Genomic DNA, 16969 nt, shown 5'->3' with positions numbered 1-16969 from the left:
TACAATTGTTTTTTTTAAAACGAATCTGACATTTTGAGGAACCGAAACCAGCACACCTTTTCATGTAAGAGGAGCGAAAAATTAACCTAAAGAAAAATTCACCGAGTCAGGGGCTAGCAGCGCGCTTGCAATGGGTAGCTAGTTAGTCACTGGCACAAGATACTTGCTAGCTAATAGCTGCTCTGTCTCCCACTGTTGCTTGCTTGATCTTTCCAACCTCTCTCTCTCGGCTGCACTGTCCTAGCCTCCCCACCAAACTTCTTTTCTCCTCCTTGCCTATTATCCTCTCTCTCTTTCTCTCTAGCCAGCTTCCTTCACAGCGCTCTGTCTCTCTAGCTTCCTCCACAAATCAAAAGGACTGAGAGGAAATAATTTGTCTATGGTCTCCTAGATCTCAAGTATATAGGGTACAGGAGGCGTCGTTCTGTTTATACATATCTCTTGCGTCGCTCCCTCCTCGTCCTCCGCGAGTAAGCGTGCTTGGAGATCGTTCTTGAGGAAAAATGTCGTCTGTCCAGTTCGCCTCGGAGCAAGTTTGCTATGTCAACTGCAACTATTGCAACACCATCCTTGTGGTACCATTCTCCCTCTCCCTCTGCCTCTCCCTCTCCCTCTCTCCCTCTCTCTCTCTCTCTCTGCGTGTATCATATCTCCCTTTCTCTCTATCTCTCTCTGACTCTCTCCACTAATCTGAGTTTTATCATTCACATCTTTAGTTTTCTAGATCCATATGGATATACAGTTCGATTTATGAAGAAGTCAACATCATGTTTTTGAGGTCAACAGTACAGCTCGTATAGTTATGGGGAACAGGCCTTCACTGCATACTTCTTGGCTACGTACAACAATTCAATTTCAAATATAAAATATAAAATTGTATTTTCAGTAGAGTTGCCCACTTACATTTTAGTTTTGAACATTGGTTTTCAGTAATCTTCTAAGTGCATGAATGAAGTAACACCGGTGCACAGATTTGTCGGCACCATTATTGTATGAATTCAAGGATCGGTTCATATATTTCATCAGCGCCCAAAAAATATCATTGCATCATTTTGTTTCCCCTTTTCAAGAAAAAAAATGTTACTCCGTATCTCCTTCATTACGGCCAGATGTACTGTTGTTTCCTGTAATTAGGAACACACTATTTCTCTTTGAACCATCTAATTCTATTGTTTCAAATGTTGTTTAGTTGAGAGTAGATCCACACTTTAGCTAGCACGCAGAACTCAGATCCAGCACTATTTTATGCGATGATTCCTATATAAATTATGTGAATGTGAATTAAAGGTTATCATTCACTGTAGATTTTTTTTTTAGAGAAGTTACAGATTTCTCCATGCATAACCGGATATTATCTTGTGAGGAACATTCATTGCATGGGATAATGATTTTCCTGAGAGTAATTCATAGAAAATAGTCTTCATATATGGTTTCTTGAGATATACTACTCTTTAGGTCAGAACTTTATATGCATGCATGCGTGCAGATGATTAAGTCCTCCTTTGACTATTACTTTAGTTTCTTCATGTGATATTACACCAGTACTGCTGGTGGACTCAATAGCTTAATTGAGCTATTATATTAATTACCAGAAAAAGGTTTAACCTAGCACGCAATCTCTCTCTCTCTCTCACTGGGTCATTCTGCGCATGTGCAGAGGGAAGTGGATCTGCTTGTCATGTCATTTTCCTCTTTCTCGATGTTTGGGCAGGTGGGGGGTCTGTGTGTTATGTGTGTTCTGCTGAAAGAGAGGCTGGATCGAGACGGTGGCATGAACTTTCACCTGTATAAAGTTTCCTCCACTTTCGCATCTTGCATGCCCTAGGAAGAGAGAGAGAGAGAGAGAGAGGGAGAGGGAGAGGGAGAGAGAGAATTGTTGTTTTAAACCCGAGATGTCATGTCTGCCTGTCACCTGGAGGTGATGCCATTTGCTTTCTCATGATCAGGGGACGATATGGATATAGACATGGTGCACCTTTTCCATGCATTCGTACCTACAACTCATTGACCATCGTCATTGACCACTTCTTCTCATAGCTCCTACAAGGCTACAACTCTCCACCTTTTCTATCATATGTCTAATTTCCAACCAGCCCTCCCATACCCTCTCTCTCTCTCTCTCTCTCTCTCTCTCTCTCTCTCTCTCTTGGTGATAGAGTGAGAGAGATCAAACCACTATTCCACATAGTAACTAGCTAACTTGTCGACTGTAGGCTAGCCAATTCTAAACTGTTACTTCATTCTGTTCATTTGGGGATCTAACCTAAATTATTTATGTATGACAACCATATAGACATAGATATACAATGGAGCTACTACTTGTAGACTTGTAGCTCAACGGGGCCACATATTATCTGTGGAAAAGAATTTAATGCATGCAATCAAATTCACACCCTATATAAGAAAAAGATTACACTTTGCATAATATACTAGTATGTTCAGCAATACAACACATGGATAGAGGGTTTAGCAATTATCTAAGCAATTGATGCACACACATATATTTGCAGGTGAATGTGCCAAACAGTTGTTCCTACAACATTGTTACTGTTAGATGTGGGCATTGCACAATGGTGCTCTCCATGGATCTTGGCCCTTTCCATCAAGCACGCACCGCTCAAGATCACCAGGTCCAGAATTAAAATGATTCTAGCTACTTTTGATTCACATTCATAAAAAATACTTTTTATCCCATGATTAAAAATTTAATTACATTCATAAGCTGTGACAATTAGACATGCATTTTGACAGTAATATCAACTGTTTTAATCCAGTTTTTATTTTTTGAATAAACAGTAATGATATTTACTTAGTCTGATCAAGATTTTCCACCAACATTTACAAGTAACTGCTACTTGCTTATGTGTCTATTCAGGTGCAGAACAGGGTCGTTCCCCCGAATAATTTTGGGAGTTATGAGCCAGCTGCTAGGAATCAGCGGACATTGTCCATGTATCCAATGTCGATCAATCAGCAGCAGGTGTCAGCGATACGCCGTATGTGTGGGATCTTTTCATTTTTTTTGTCTCATCTCTTGAAATATGATTAATTGACGCACTGTATATAACTTTTTACATTGTTATTCGCTACGAACACACACATGACCTGATAATATATCTGCTTTAAGTAAATAAATATGGCAAGCATGATGCTACGTGTTCAAAATATCTATATGTAACATTGATTTGAAACGGTGAGCACACTATTTTTGCTCTCCCTGACCCGAGTAATTACCATGTACAAGATGATTACATGACTGACTGAAGTACCTAATTTATGTTTTTATAAGTATCTTAAGTAATCAGTTATTATTGTTGTTTTCAGCCCCAGAGAAGAGACAGCGTGTACCATCTGCGTACAACAGATTCATCAAGTGAGATCTCACACCATGCATATTGGTCTCTTGTACAACATATAAAGTTGCAGCACAACTGAACTCTACAATCAAAGCTATGAAAACTAATTATAATTAATAATTTGAAGGTCATTTTGATTGGCTAGATCAATTGGTCCATCAACTTCCCAATGAGCTAGCGTCACTAATTTCAGTATTCTGTTCTTTGGGTCACCACTACGCTTATGCTTGCACTGTAAAGATACAAAAATTCTTATGGGTCATTTTAATCAGTTGGTAAATTCTCAAAGACTTGTTTTACTTTAACTTTGATGGGAACTGTTTGCATCAAAAATTTGTAAGCACGTATATTGCAAAAAAATGTTAATTGCATGAAGCCATGTGTTATTGTTTGTTCTATCGTTCATTTAGATTTTCACTAGTGACCATCTTTTTTTAATATAATGCATTTCCCTTCTTTTTGTTTATTATGAAACTGCGTAATCTCCTTTCTCTAGTGCAACCAAATAAGTTCATGTTATTATCAGTTTAGTGGAAGTACTAATTAAATAAGGTTTCTTTTTGGTTATAGCTAGGGTAAATCAGTTTTTAATCCGATCTGTGAAAATTCAAGACGAAACCACCACTTAGACATTTCTGCCGTGTGTAAACACTCGGTAAAGGGTTTGCCGTGCTCCGGGAAGCCTTTGCCGAGTCTTTTGCATATTCGGCAAAGACGAAATTTCCGGTATTGCTGGCTGTAGTAATATTGAAACAAACTTATGCATTCTATAAGCAAGGCCTTAAGATGGTTAAACCCTAAATAATTTGAATATCCATGTCGAAAGTGTGCTTAAACTAGAAGACAACCAGCTCAATAACTATCAACTAATTGTACTGAAACTAGTGCTACTCCCTCCTGTGGGTTAATAAGGCCGGTACATATTTTGAGAAAACTTTGACCAGTAATTCGATCTACAAAATTTCTTTTAAATATGAATGCAATTCTAGTTTTTTATGGGGTATTACTATTTTTAATGGAATTAAAAGTCAAGTTTTTTCTTGAAATACGTGCAGGCCTTGTAAACCCATATATATGACCGAGTAAAATGGTGAAATAAATTGTTCAGTAAAAACTGCAACTAAAAACTGAGATGTACTATCAGTTTGTTAATATGTACCTAAAATAGTGAAATAAATTTACTTGCCACCTTTGTTCAATGAATGACTTAGCTTTTTACACTCCAATCCATATTGATCGCATGCTTATATAAACATTTAATAGATGTGTTTACACCAGTATACTTATGTATTGGTAATTTTGTTCTTTTCCATTTACTTTTCAGATATGGTGGAGTAGTTCCTAGTATATAGACACGTAAATTTGGTTTTTATATATAAAAAATGTGCGGGTTCTGTATTGCTAATATACATATGTTTGTAGATTTGTTCACTAATTAAAACACGCTTTCAATTAACAGGGAAGAGATACAGAGGATAAAATCATGCAACCCTGAGATTAGCCACCGGGAGGCATTTAGTACTGCTGCAAAGAACGTAAGTACTCCTAATTGTAGTAAATTTTACTCAAGGGTTTCAGTCACAGAGTGAAGTGAAGCCACCCTCCGGTATATTGAGTATGCCGGTTATCAAGACATTCCATATAGTGGTTCCAAAGTATACATATACAAAGTGGCTAGCTTACATTTACGACAAAACTAAACTTAGAACTGGAAGCACTACTTTCATATAAAATCGTATTAAGCGGTCTTTTTCACCATTGTCCGCAACTATTTGGCCCTGGCATAGTTTATAAGCTACCAATTGATGTCAACCCAATGAAGGGATCCAGACGACATCATAGTAAATAAAGATTTTAAAACGCCATGTATCTGTGTACTGAACAATTGAAAAAGTGTCTGAGTCGAAATATAGTTGTTGAGAGAGAGAAGTCGGTATCTGATAATACTATGTAAATGGGAAAGAAAAGATTGAGATGCAAGATCGTTTCCATTAATCCCCTCCCCTGTAGTGTACATATATATATAGTTGTTGAGGCATAGCAACCTACCAAATCATTTATACGACAACTATACATTGAGATATTTTGAGGTTTGATATTTCAACAATGAGAGAAAAATTGTCTACAGCAGTTTGGAGGCTGCTCCCCGTTAATTTCTTGGCTAACTTTCTACATTTTTTGATCCAGCTTATTAACTTCTTGTAAAATCATCCTTCTCCCATCTTTTTCTCCATTAGCTAGCTCGGCGCTGTACTTCAAGTGTATACAGAGGCGGATCCAGGGGGGGGCGAGCGGTGGCCAGGCCCCCCCTATGCTTCGGCCTCCCCCAACGTAATGTAGCAGGGGCCACTAGGCATATACTTTCATTAGTCTTAGTACTCCAGCCATTAGCCCAAGGCATAATCCTAATTTCTCCCATTTCTTAATCCAGCCCAGCCCAAAGCAATTAGTCAATGGCCAAAGGCCATAATGCCACGCACGTATTAGCCTACGGCCTAGGCAAACCTAATCGCTTGATGCACGTACGTGATTCCTGGTCAATTCGGTTTCCCAGCAGTCCAGCACTACACGATCTCATCTACTGGATTTATTCTCCTCATCATCCATTGCATAGCCGGTTGAGCATCGCCTCCGCAGAGGGTTCGATCGATCTCTCTCAATCGTCGATTCCCCTCATCCCGCGCGGCCGCGGGCCACGGCGCCACACCCTAATTCCTATCCAGATCATACCAAGGTATTGACGCATTGCTGTTTACCAAATCACCTTCTAGTTTGATTATTTTAAATCCAATAATTGCTATGTACTAGTCTGATTTGTCAGTTTAGTACCCATATAATATTGATGAACCAAAACACCGTCGCCGGTTCCAGTTTAGCTGGTTCAAGTAATTTCTTTGGCTAGAGTATTCATCTTCTTCAAATCATAATGCTTGTCTTGTTTCCTCTTTTCAAAAAAACTAGTTGGAAAGAGTGGATCAGATACTTTCACTGTTGTGGGCTTCGATAGGTGAAAGAAGGTAATATTGGAAAAGACTGTGCTTTATTAACTCATATGGGTAGAGATGCTAGTTCAGACCGTAACTACTCAACTCGGTGTTTTGAGAATTTTAAAGATCGACGTTGATGAGGTTATTGACTTGTTTGCTAGGCCCAGTCGTACATCTACATTCCAGCTAGTAGAAATATAGTTTTATTATTCAGTATATTGTTACATTTTGATATCCATAATATATACTTATAAGACTTGCTATTTTTGAAATTATATCATTTTTATGATCAATGTCTTTGTCGCCCCGCCCGGCCCCCCCTATGCTCAAATCCTGGATCCGCCCCTGAGTGTATACGTGGTCTCACTCTCACGAACATTGACTTGTGTGTATTTGCTCGTGTATGCAGTGGGCTCATCTTCCTCGCCTCCACTTCGGCCTGAGCGTTGTAGACGGCGGCGGCGGGGGCGGCAATTAGCTCCGATCAAGACCAGACTTTGCATGCAAAAAACGATGGATCAGGCGATCATGGCGCCGTACGTGTCACCGTCGATCTTGGTTGTATGTGTTCCAGTTTCCATGTGTGTGTGTGCATGCATGCATGTCCTTTTAAAATTACGTACCTACGTACGTGTGTCTAGTGAAGTTTTAATTACTACGATCGTGTCATCGATCGATCTCTGGACTATCGCATGTCGATCTTGCGTACATTTAGATCATGCGCTAAATAAATGGAAAAATTGTGTGTTTATCTATTGATTTAATTGTTTGGTCATGGAGCTGTGGACAGAAGATTAAAAAGGTCGCAATGCGATTCTGACCTAGCTAGCTAGAATATGTCACGAATGACACTGGTTAGTCATGCAGCGCTCCGAGTTTCTGATTAAACATATAGCGCTTCAGGTTGTGCACTTAAATTCAAGTGTGTTTTGAGCATAAATGCGTATCAAGTTTGATCACGAATTAAGTTCCCATCAGCAAGTTGGAGCCTCAGCAAAACGACTCGTAGCTAGACATCTCGTCATCTCCGTTTGAGAGAGCACTAGTAGAAAATGAGGCTTCCATCCAGCCCCATTAGTCCCCAAATCTTTCGAACCGCGACTAAAGTGGTCTTTAGTCGCGGTTTGGGAGGCGACCCGCGACCAAAAGTCATGCGAACAAGCGGGGGGGTTTTGTTATCTGTCCATGTGTTGGCTGTAAAAATCAGAAGGGTTACTCTTCCTCAAGAGAAGTTCACCTGCACCTGCTTCGGCACGGTTTCATGCCAAGCTATAATTGTTGGACCAAGCATGGAGAAAGAGGGGTTATAATGGAAGAAGATGAACAAGGGGATGATATCATCGATGACAACTATCCTGATCACTTCGGTGATACTTTCATGGAGGATGCTGAAGGTGGGGAAGGTGAAGGGGAAGGTGAAGGGGAAGGTGAAGAAGATGCACGTGATGAGCCCGCTGATGATCTTGGTCGGACCATTGCTGATGCACGGAGACGCTGCGAAACTGAAAAGGAGAGGGAGAATTTGGATCGCATGTTAGAGGATCACAAAAAGTCGTTGTACCCAGGATGCGATAATGGTCTGAAAAAGCTGGGCTGCACACTGGATTTGCTGAAATGGAAGGTACGGGAAGGTGTAGCTGACTCGGGATTTGAAAACTTGCTGAAAATGTTGAAGAATATGTTTTCAAAGAATAACGAGTTGTCCGCCAGTACGTACGAAGCAAAGAAGGTTGTCTGCCCTCTAGGTTTAGTGGTTCTGAAGATACATGCATGCATTAACGACTGCATCCTCTACCGCGGTGAATACGAGAATTTGAATGAATGCCCGGTATGCACTGCATTGCGTTATAAGATCAGAGGCGATGACCCTGGTGACGATGTTGAGGGCCAGAAACCCAGGAAGAGGGTTCCCGCCAAGGTGATGTGGTATGCTCTTATAATACCACGGTTGAAACGTTTGTTCTGGAACAAAGAGCATGACAAGTTATTGCGATGGCACAAAGAGGACCGTAAATCGGACGGGGAGTTGAGACACCCCGCAGATCGAACGCAATGGAGAAAGATCGACAGAGAGTTCAAAGATTTTGCAGCTGACGCAAGGAACATAAGATTTGGTCTAAGTACAGATGGCATGAATCCTTTTGGCGAGCACAGCTCCAGCCACAGCACCTGGCTCGTGACTCTATGCATCTACAACCTTCCTCCTTGGTTGTGCATGAAGCGGAAGTTGATTATGATGCCAGTGCTCATCCAAGGTCCGAAGCAACCCGGCAACGACATCGATGTGTACCTAAGGCCATTAGTTGATGAACTTTTACAGTTGTGGGGCAGACCTGGTGTACGTGTGTGGGATGAGCACAAAGAAGAGGAATTTGACCTACGAGCGTTGCTTTTCGTAACCATCAACGATTGGCCTGCTCTTAGTAACCTTTCGGGACAGACAAATAAGGGATACAATGCATGCACGCACTGCTTACATGAGACTGAAAGTGTATATTTGCCAAATTGTAAGAAGATCGTGTACCTTGGGCATCGTCGATTTCTTCCGAAAATTCATAACGTAAGAAAGAAAGGCAAGCATTACAACGGCAAGGCAGATCACCGGCCGAAGCCTGCGGAACGTACTGGTGCGGAGGTATTTGATATGGTCAAGGATTTGAAAGTCATCTTTGGAAAGGGTCCTAGCGGACAATCAGTTCTGCAGGGAGCTGACGGGCACGCACCCATGTGGAAGAAGAAATCTATATTTTGGGAGCTAGAATATTGGAAAGTCCTAGATGTCCGCTCTGCAATCGACGTGATGCATGTTACGAAGAATATTTGCGTGAACCTGCTAAGCTTCTTGGACGTGTATGGGAAGACAAATGATACAAAGGAAGCACGGCAGGACCAGCAACGTTTGAAAGACCCTAATGACCGGCATCCGGAATGGTTTCAAGGTCGTGCCAGCTACGCTCTTACCAAAGAAGAGAAGGTCATCTTTTTTGAATGCCTGAGCAGTATGAAGGTCCCGTCTGGATTCTCGTCGAATATAAAGGGAATAATAAACATGGCGGACAAAAAGTTCCAAAACCTGAAGTCTCACGACTGCCACGTGATTATGACGCAATTGCTTCCGATTGCTTTGAGGGGGCTCCTTCCGGAAAATGTTCGAGTAGCCATTGTGAAGCTATGTGCATTCCTCAATGCAATCTCTCAGAAGGTAATCAATTCAGAAGATCTACCACGGTTACAGAACGATGTGGTCCAATGTCTTGTCAGTTTCGAGTTGGTGTTCCCGCCATCCTTCTTCAATATTATGACGCACCTCATGGTTCACCTAGTAGAAGAGATTTCCATTCTCGGTCCTGTATTTCTACACAATATGTTCCCCTTCGAGAGGTTCATGGGAGTATTAAAGAAATATGTTCGTAACCGTGCTAGGCCAGAAGGAAGCATCGCCAAGGGCTATGGAAATGAGGAGGTAATTGAGTTTTGTGTTGACTTTGTTCCTGACCTTAAGCCGATTGGTCTTCCTCGATCGCGGCACAAGGGGAGACTAAGTGGAAAAGGCACGATCGGAAGGAATCAACGATATGTATGGACGGCCATTCTATAACTGAAGCACACCACACAGTTCTGACCAATTCCAGCTTGGTGGCTCCGTACTTCGAGAAACACAAGAATATTTTACGCTCAGACAACCCGGGGAAGCTTGAATCCTGGATTAGAAAGGCCCACATGGAGACTTTCGGCAGTTGGTTGAGAAAACATTTAATGAATGACAATGATGTTGGAGATCAGCTGTACATGTTGGCCAAGACACCATCTTCGACTATAACGACTCTCCAAGGGTACGAGATAAATGGGAATACATTTTACACGATTGCCCAAGATAAAAAGAGCACCAACCAAAACAGTGGTGTCCGCTTTGATGCAGCAACCGAGAATAGGCAAAAGGTAACATATTATAGTTAGATAGAGGAGATATGGGAACTTGACTATGGACCCTCCTTTAAGGTCCATTTGTTCCGGTGCAAATGGTTCAAGCTAACAGGAGGTGGGGTAAAGGTGGATCAGCAATACGGAATGACAATGCTGGATTTCAACAATCTTGGTTACCTTGACGAACCATTCGTCCTAGCCAAAGATGTCGCTCAGGTTTTCTATGTGAAGGACATGAGTAGCAAACCGAGGAAACGGAAAGATAAGAAAACGATCAGTACATCATGCGATGATCCAAAGCGCCACATTGTTCTTTCAGGGAAAAGAAACATCGTGGGAGTGGAGGACAAGACAGACATGTCAGAAGATTATAATATGTTTGGTGAAATTCCGCCCTTCAAAGTGAACACTGACCCAAGAATTAAGTTAAATGATGAGGATGCTCCATGGATACGGCACAATCGTACGCAAGCAGGGACACAAGGGAAGAAATGATGTGTAATAATTTATTGTACCAAACTTTGTTGAATGGATCATGTGAATTATATTATCCGTGATGTGTTTGGTGTCCATTTTCGAATGATTCGATTGATTCGAGATACCACTGATGATACATGAAATTTGGAGTGATTTAGTCATACTCCTGCCTAGGCGTATAATATGCATACTCGTAGTCTTCATAGTCGCCGCCGTTGTACTGGTAGTCGTCGCCTTCTAAGTTGCCGTCGTCGTCGTCGCTGCCGTCGTCGCTGTCGTCGGGCGGCGCTCGTGGCTTGAACTGAGGGTAGCGCGGGCGGGGGATATCGCCGGCCGTGATGTAGTCCATGACGCTCTGCAGAGTCCGACCGTACCACCATAGCCGACGGCCGGCCTCGTGGAAGTTCCCAGGAGGCAGACCGTCCTCCTCATACCTGGCGAGCGCCCTCTCATGCCGATTGATGAAGAAGGCTTCCCAAGTATCCTGGTTATCGGGGTGCCAGCGGGTATTCATCCGCTGCTCCGGCGTGAGGTCGAGGTAGTAGTGGTTCGTGATGGCCGCCCGGCGCGCAGTACCCTGAGGGACGGGAGGGACCGGCACGCCTCCGGCGCTTAGGCTCCAGCCGGCGGGGACGCAGTTGCCCGGTGGGCAAGGGTAGTTCGAGGCGCAAAGCTCCTCCACCTGCTGGTAGGTTAGAGTGGGTACGGTGGAAGCCATGAGAGACTGATGAGATATTGTAGAGATGTGATAATGCTGGCCAAGCTGGGCTACATATATGTAGTGAGAAATGGCGGGAAAAATGGGAGCGGGAAGACAGGAGGCGGGAAGAAAGTGGCGGGAAGAAAGAGGCGGGAAGACAGGGAAGAAATGGCGGGAAGAAGAGGAATCCATAGCTGGTCATCTAATCTTTAGTCCCGGCTGGTGGGTGCAACCGGGACTAAAGGTAGTTTTGTATCATCTAATAAAACTGTCGGTGGGATAAGGATGTTTGGGTAAGCTTTAGTCCCGGCTGGAGGGTGCAACCGTGACTAAAGTTGTCGGCAGGATAAGGACGCGTGGGTGGACGCACTGCTCGATGAGATAAAGCATGTAGCGCACGACGCCCTGTCGGAGGAACAAGACAAGGCAGAAGCGGCGCCGTGCCTATAAAAGGAGCATCGATACGCCTTGGCAAGCAGACCAACAAGCCAACCTAGCAGGTAGGGAGAGTTTCATCCCCATGGATGGAGTAAAGGGTTGGAAAATCTCCCGTGGCGCAGCTTCTCGAAGATGTCGTCGGTGCACACGCCCTACGACATCTTCGGAAGTTGCTCCTCGGAATTTTTTCCTGCAAGCCCGTGAAAGAGGGGGGCGGGAAGACAGAGGCGGCCGGAAAGAACTGGCGGGAAGAGGGGGCGGGAAGACAGAGACGGGAAGAACTGGCGGGAAGAACTGGCGGGAAGAGGGGGGCGGGAAGATAGAGGCGGCCGGGAAGAACTGGTGGGAAGAGGGGGGCGGGAAGAACTGGCGGGAAGAGGGGGCGGAAAGACAGAGGTGGCCGGGAAGAACTGGCGGGAAGAGGGGCGGAAAGACAGAGGCGGGAAGAACTGGTGGGAAGAGGGGGGCGGGAAGACAGAGGCGGCCAGGAAGAACTGGTGGGAAGAGGGAGGCGGAAAGACAGAGGCGGGGAGAACTGGCGGGAAGAGGGGGCGGAAAGACCGAGACGGGAAGAACTGGCGGGAAGAGAGGGGCGGGAATACAGAGGCGGCAGGGAAGAACTAGTGGGAAAAGGGGGGCGGGAAGACAGAGGCGGGAAGAAATTTATTTTTCTGAATTTTTGATATATTATTTGTATTTTTAAGATTTTGAAATGAATTAGTTTTATTTTCTGAATTTTTTTGATATATTATTTGTATTTTTAACATTTATAAATGAATTAGTTTTATTTTTCTGAATTTTTTGATATATTATTTGTATTTTTAACATTTAGAAACAAATTATTTTTATTTTTCTGAATTTTTTGATATATTATTTGTATTTTTAACATTTTGAAATGAATTAGTTTTATTTTTCTCAATTTTTTGATATATTATTTGTATTTTTAACATTTAGAAATGAAAAGAATTTTGAAAAAAGGCCTTTAGTCGCGGTTGGCCTCGCCAACCGCGACTAAAGGTTCTTTCCGCGGGAAACGCTTGAATTCGGGCAAAAATACCTTTAGTCGCGGCTGGTGTGGCCAACCGCCCGACGGTATAAATACCGCGCGCCGTGGACGGCGGTTCATTATCGTCTTCTCCGTCGATCTTCCGCTCGCGCCCCCTGCTAGCCCTGCTGTGATGACCCAGCGTACCACTGCATGGTGTAGTACACAAGTCGTTGACATAACACAAGTGAAACACCGTTCCACTCATATTACATCTCTCAGAGTGGTACAACAGAAACATATGCGAGTCCAAGGTATGTCTATAGAAGTACACACGAGCTGTTACATAAGATCAACACAACCTCCTACTTTACAGTGAGGTAAAACTTCAAATAAAGCTCCAGAAGAACGACTCGTAGTCTATCTTATTGCTAACTCAAGTTTAAGAGCTACTTGGCTTGCTATAGAATTCTAGCTACTTAGGTGCTAGGATTAGGGAAAGGTTCCCTTCTATTACTAGTCTAGGTTTCCATTATAGCTGATGCAGAAGTTGACTCCAATGACTACTTTGATTGGATTCTTCATCTTGTTGCAGTTGACTTCTTTGTCTTCGAGTTCCACGGTAGTTTCTCCTTCGGTGCCTTGATCTAAGAAGGGGGTTCAAACGAGATAGAATGAGTACGAGCGTACTCAGCAAGTTCATATTAGGAAATATGTGTATCATGCACTAGCTACAGCCATAGACCAGAAAGTCATAGGCCAATGCAAGTTTTCATAAACATTTCTTCAAAAGGTTTATTTTATTCTGAAAACTATGCCCGTCGGTCTTCACAAAGTTGACCGAACTTCGTGGAGTTCCTTTCTGCCGCGCTGTCATTCCTTCCCGAACAGGGAGTGACAGTCACAATTCAGTATCCTCTGCAGAGGTGCGTTACTTTTCCCATAAGAGACCTTATCCTTGTTGCCAACCAGGTGCAAGCTTTCCCGTCCACACTTCCTTTGGTGTGAGGCCAGGTGTAAGATCCAAGCCCACACCGCCTTCTCCGCGACTGCAAACCCACCCTTTTGTCCACCCGTACACCTCCAGTAGACTTTCCCCCGATAATACGGCTTTACTCATGGTGTACTTTGGACAATCCTTCATAGATCGTAGAGCCATCATCACTAATGGATGGGGATTTAAAAGGCTATCCCAACCTACGGCAGTGCCTCCAGCACCCCGCCGGCTCTACCAATCCGTTGGCGTGCAGAAGGGAAAAGATACGGCTGGCTTCCCCAGAGCCATTATAGATCTTATGGTCAACGCGATTTGTACGGCGCTGCAATCACTGGACGGCATTGGTAATTAATCCTAGGGTGATATAACCCATGCAATGGAACCTCCACCATATCAACACATACCATGGTTCCATTGCCCACCACATAGTCATATTCATAATTGTAAAATAATACTTTGCTTTTCAATGCATGAGTGATAAGTATAGTACTTTGCATATAGTTTGATAAAAATAATCAAATGACATGAGCAAGCGATGAACTTGCCTTTATTGACTGCAAGATTATGCAGGCAAAAGCTTCGATACGTGATAACTCCAAATTCTGAAATACCATCATCGTCCGGTAAGGACAATGTTTAAAGAACTGGCAAATATGCTATAATGCATAGTATGAGATGCAATCGTCCCGACCGCAACCTAACCTCGATGATTTAGGATGTATGAGTTGTAAAGATTTCTTTAGGGTTGGTTGTACTTTTAGAATGGTTCTCAAACAAGGTTCTTATTAAGGTTTGGTTATACTAGCATCATCATCAAATGATATAAGACATCATAACAATCATACACATAAAGAATAGTGGTGGAATAATATGTGAAGAACAGTTGTCAATTTTTAGTTCTACAGGACATGGTTGATGATTACTTGTATTATACTTCAAAAGAATAACTTTTGAAGAACATGTTAATTAAGAACTAGCAAGTAGTTCAATTAAGAACTATGGCTTCTATGGTTTGATTAACATTTGTACTTTAAAAGAATAACTTTTGAAGAACAGGTTAAATAAGAATATGTACTACTATACATAGGAGCTATGGTTTTCTAGGGTTTATTATTGAATTCATTTAGTTCCACAAATAGGAACTAGTGGGGTTCTTAAGTTGAATTGGTTCTATATACAATAAGTATGGGCAGGTTTATTACTATGGTTGATTATGATATCATATCAAAGGGTGGTTATTAAGATGGTTCTATAAATTAGCTATTATGTTTACTATGGTTTCACAACTACTTAACTAAGTAATCTCTAATGGTTGCCCAGCTAAGTGGTTTATCATTTCCTAAGTAGTGTTGAGTGGAATAGGACCATGTGATGTGATTTGCTACACAAAGTTGATACTAGGGTTTATCATTATGGTTCTACTAAGGTTTAATGATTGAGGTTTATCCTAATGGTGTGGTATAATGAATAGTGATCCATGGTATCAATTTAATTAACAGACTAGGGTTTACATCTAGGTGGCACTAGTGAATCATATAGGTTTAAACTAAGTATATGGACATGAAATGATAGTCCTATGTGATTTGGTTTATGCTAGTGGATTATCAGTTGTATTTGTTGGTTTCTTATTAGGGTTCTATAGGTATAGATGAATCTCACATGATCACATGTGACACATAATTAGGGTTTTAGAGTTACTACTAAAGTGGAATGATCACATGAAATAATGGGATCCAAGTCTTACTAAAATTGAAACTAGGGTTTCTAAATTATGGTACAACTCCTAAAATGATAATTGGTAATAGAGTTGTGGTTACTAATTACTTTGAATCAACATTAGTAATGGTTTAACATTTTATTAATTTTTACAAGATTTAATAATTAGAGTAACTCCTATTGTAGTTTAATTAAGAATCAGGGTTTAATAATTGTTGTTAGGGTTTTAAAATAATTAACTTGTTAATTAAAGAATGTTTAAGTAAATAATTGTTAAGCTACCAAATGATATTGGCTTTTAATATTTTCTTGCTTTATTGCTATTTAAAGAAAATGATAAATGGTCATTTGCAAATTAGGGTTTATGAATTACCACTAATAATTAAGTTAATGCAAATATGGTAAATAAAATTAATCTTAACATTTTACTTAGTTACTGAACAGTTAAAATTTAATTTTTTTTTTACACTTAACAATTTATTGAATTCAAATTTTATTTTAAATAATTGAAATGGCATAATTAATAAGGTTAAAAATAAGTGAAATTTTATCTTGACACACATTTTTGTTTTATATTTTATTTGAATAGAGTTTATTTTTGTGAGCATTTTGATATATTATTCATATTTTTCTCAGTTGAAATGAATTTTCTATGTTTTTACAAAGTTTCTGTTATTTACTGGATTTTGAATTAAAGCTAAAATACAAAATGTACCGATTCGCTACCTAGCCTAAGACACTGACTAGTGGGGTCAAGTTACACGTCAGGTGCCACGTAGGCAAGGTTTGGTCAAAATTGACCGTGGCCTTTGACCTCACCGGCGTTTAAACGCCGGCGGCCAGAGCACGGTGGCGCCGCCGATTTAGGGCCTCCCCAAACTTCCCGTGAGTTGCGTTCGAACGAGAAGAGGATGAGGAACACTATGGTGGTGGCGGAATCAACTATAGGTCATCGGAGCTTCGTCGGAAATCATGTCCCGCGGCGGAGCACTCCGGCCAACTCTCAATCTGGCGCTACAGATACTTCTAGGATGCAAAAGTAGGTTCTACAGACGGGTATGCTCACCCTGAATGCGATGGCGTGGTCGGCGACGTTGATGGCCGCCGGAGTTGAGCTTGATTTCACTTCTGCCGGCGATGTACTGAGAAAGGGAACGGTGGAATTCTTCTGGCTCCGAGCTCCACTTGATGCGTGCTTGCTCCCAGATGGCCTACGCGCCGAGGCGCACCTCCTCGACCAGAAATCATGCGCCGGGGTGCTCTCAATCAATGGCACCATGGTGGTCACCGGCGACAGAGAGTGGGGTTTTGGGGAAGAATGAGGGAGTGAGAGAGAATGAGGTGAGGTGGCAACGATTAGGGCTTCCACGACGATCCTCCCCTCCTATT

At 42.1% G+C, this 16969-nt stretch overlaps 1 protein-coding gene across 1 annotated transcript; it reads left to right on the top strand.

The window, feature by feature from the left end:
• The first annotated feature begins 206 nt into the window (after positions 1-206).
• LOC127333832 (protein YABBY 1) lies at positions 207-7098 on the top strand. Its single transcript, XM_051360268.2, has 6 exons — positions 207-575; positions 2511-2630; positions 2876-2996; positions 3325-3373; positions 4816-4891; positions 6753-7098. The coding sequence occupies exons 1-6, from the start codon at positions 504-506 to the stop codon at positions 6819-6821; spliced, it is 507 nt and encodes a 168-aa protein (XP_051216228.1). The 5' UTR covers positions 207-503; the 3' UTR covers positions 6822-7098.
• The last annotated feature ends 9871 nt before the right edge of the window (positions 7099-16969 follow it).

This window comes from Lolium perenne, chromosome 2 (genome assembly GCF_019359855.2).
Source record: "Lolium perenne isolate Kyuss_39 chromosome 2, Kyuss_2.0, whole genome shotgun sequence".
NCBI lineage: Eukaryota > Viridiplantae > Streptophyta > Magnoliopsida > Poales > Poaceae > Lolium > Lolium perenne.
Note: the sequence above shows the minus strand (reverse complement) of the source record. Positions and strands in the feature narration are given on the sequence as shown.

Excerpts from the sequence above, each read along its gene's own strand:
- LOC127333832 (XM_051360268.2), top strand. The coding sequence starts at position 504 with ATGTCGTCTGTCCAGTTCGCCTCGGAGCAAGTTTGCTATGTCAACTGC. Across the intron at positions 576-2,510 it reads ATTGCAACACCATCCTTGTG|GTGAATGTGCCAAACAGTTG; the intron begins GTACCATTCTCC and ends ATATATTTGCAG. Across the intron at positions 2,997-3,324 it reads GCAGGTGTCAGCGATACGCC|CCCCAGAGAAGAGACAGCGT; the intron begins GTATGTGTGGGA and ends TGTTGTTTTCAG.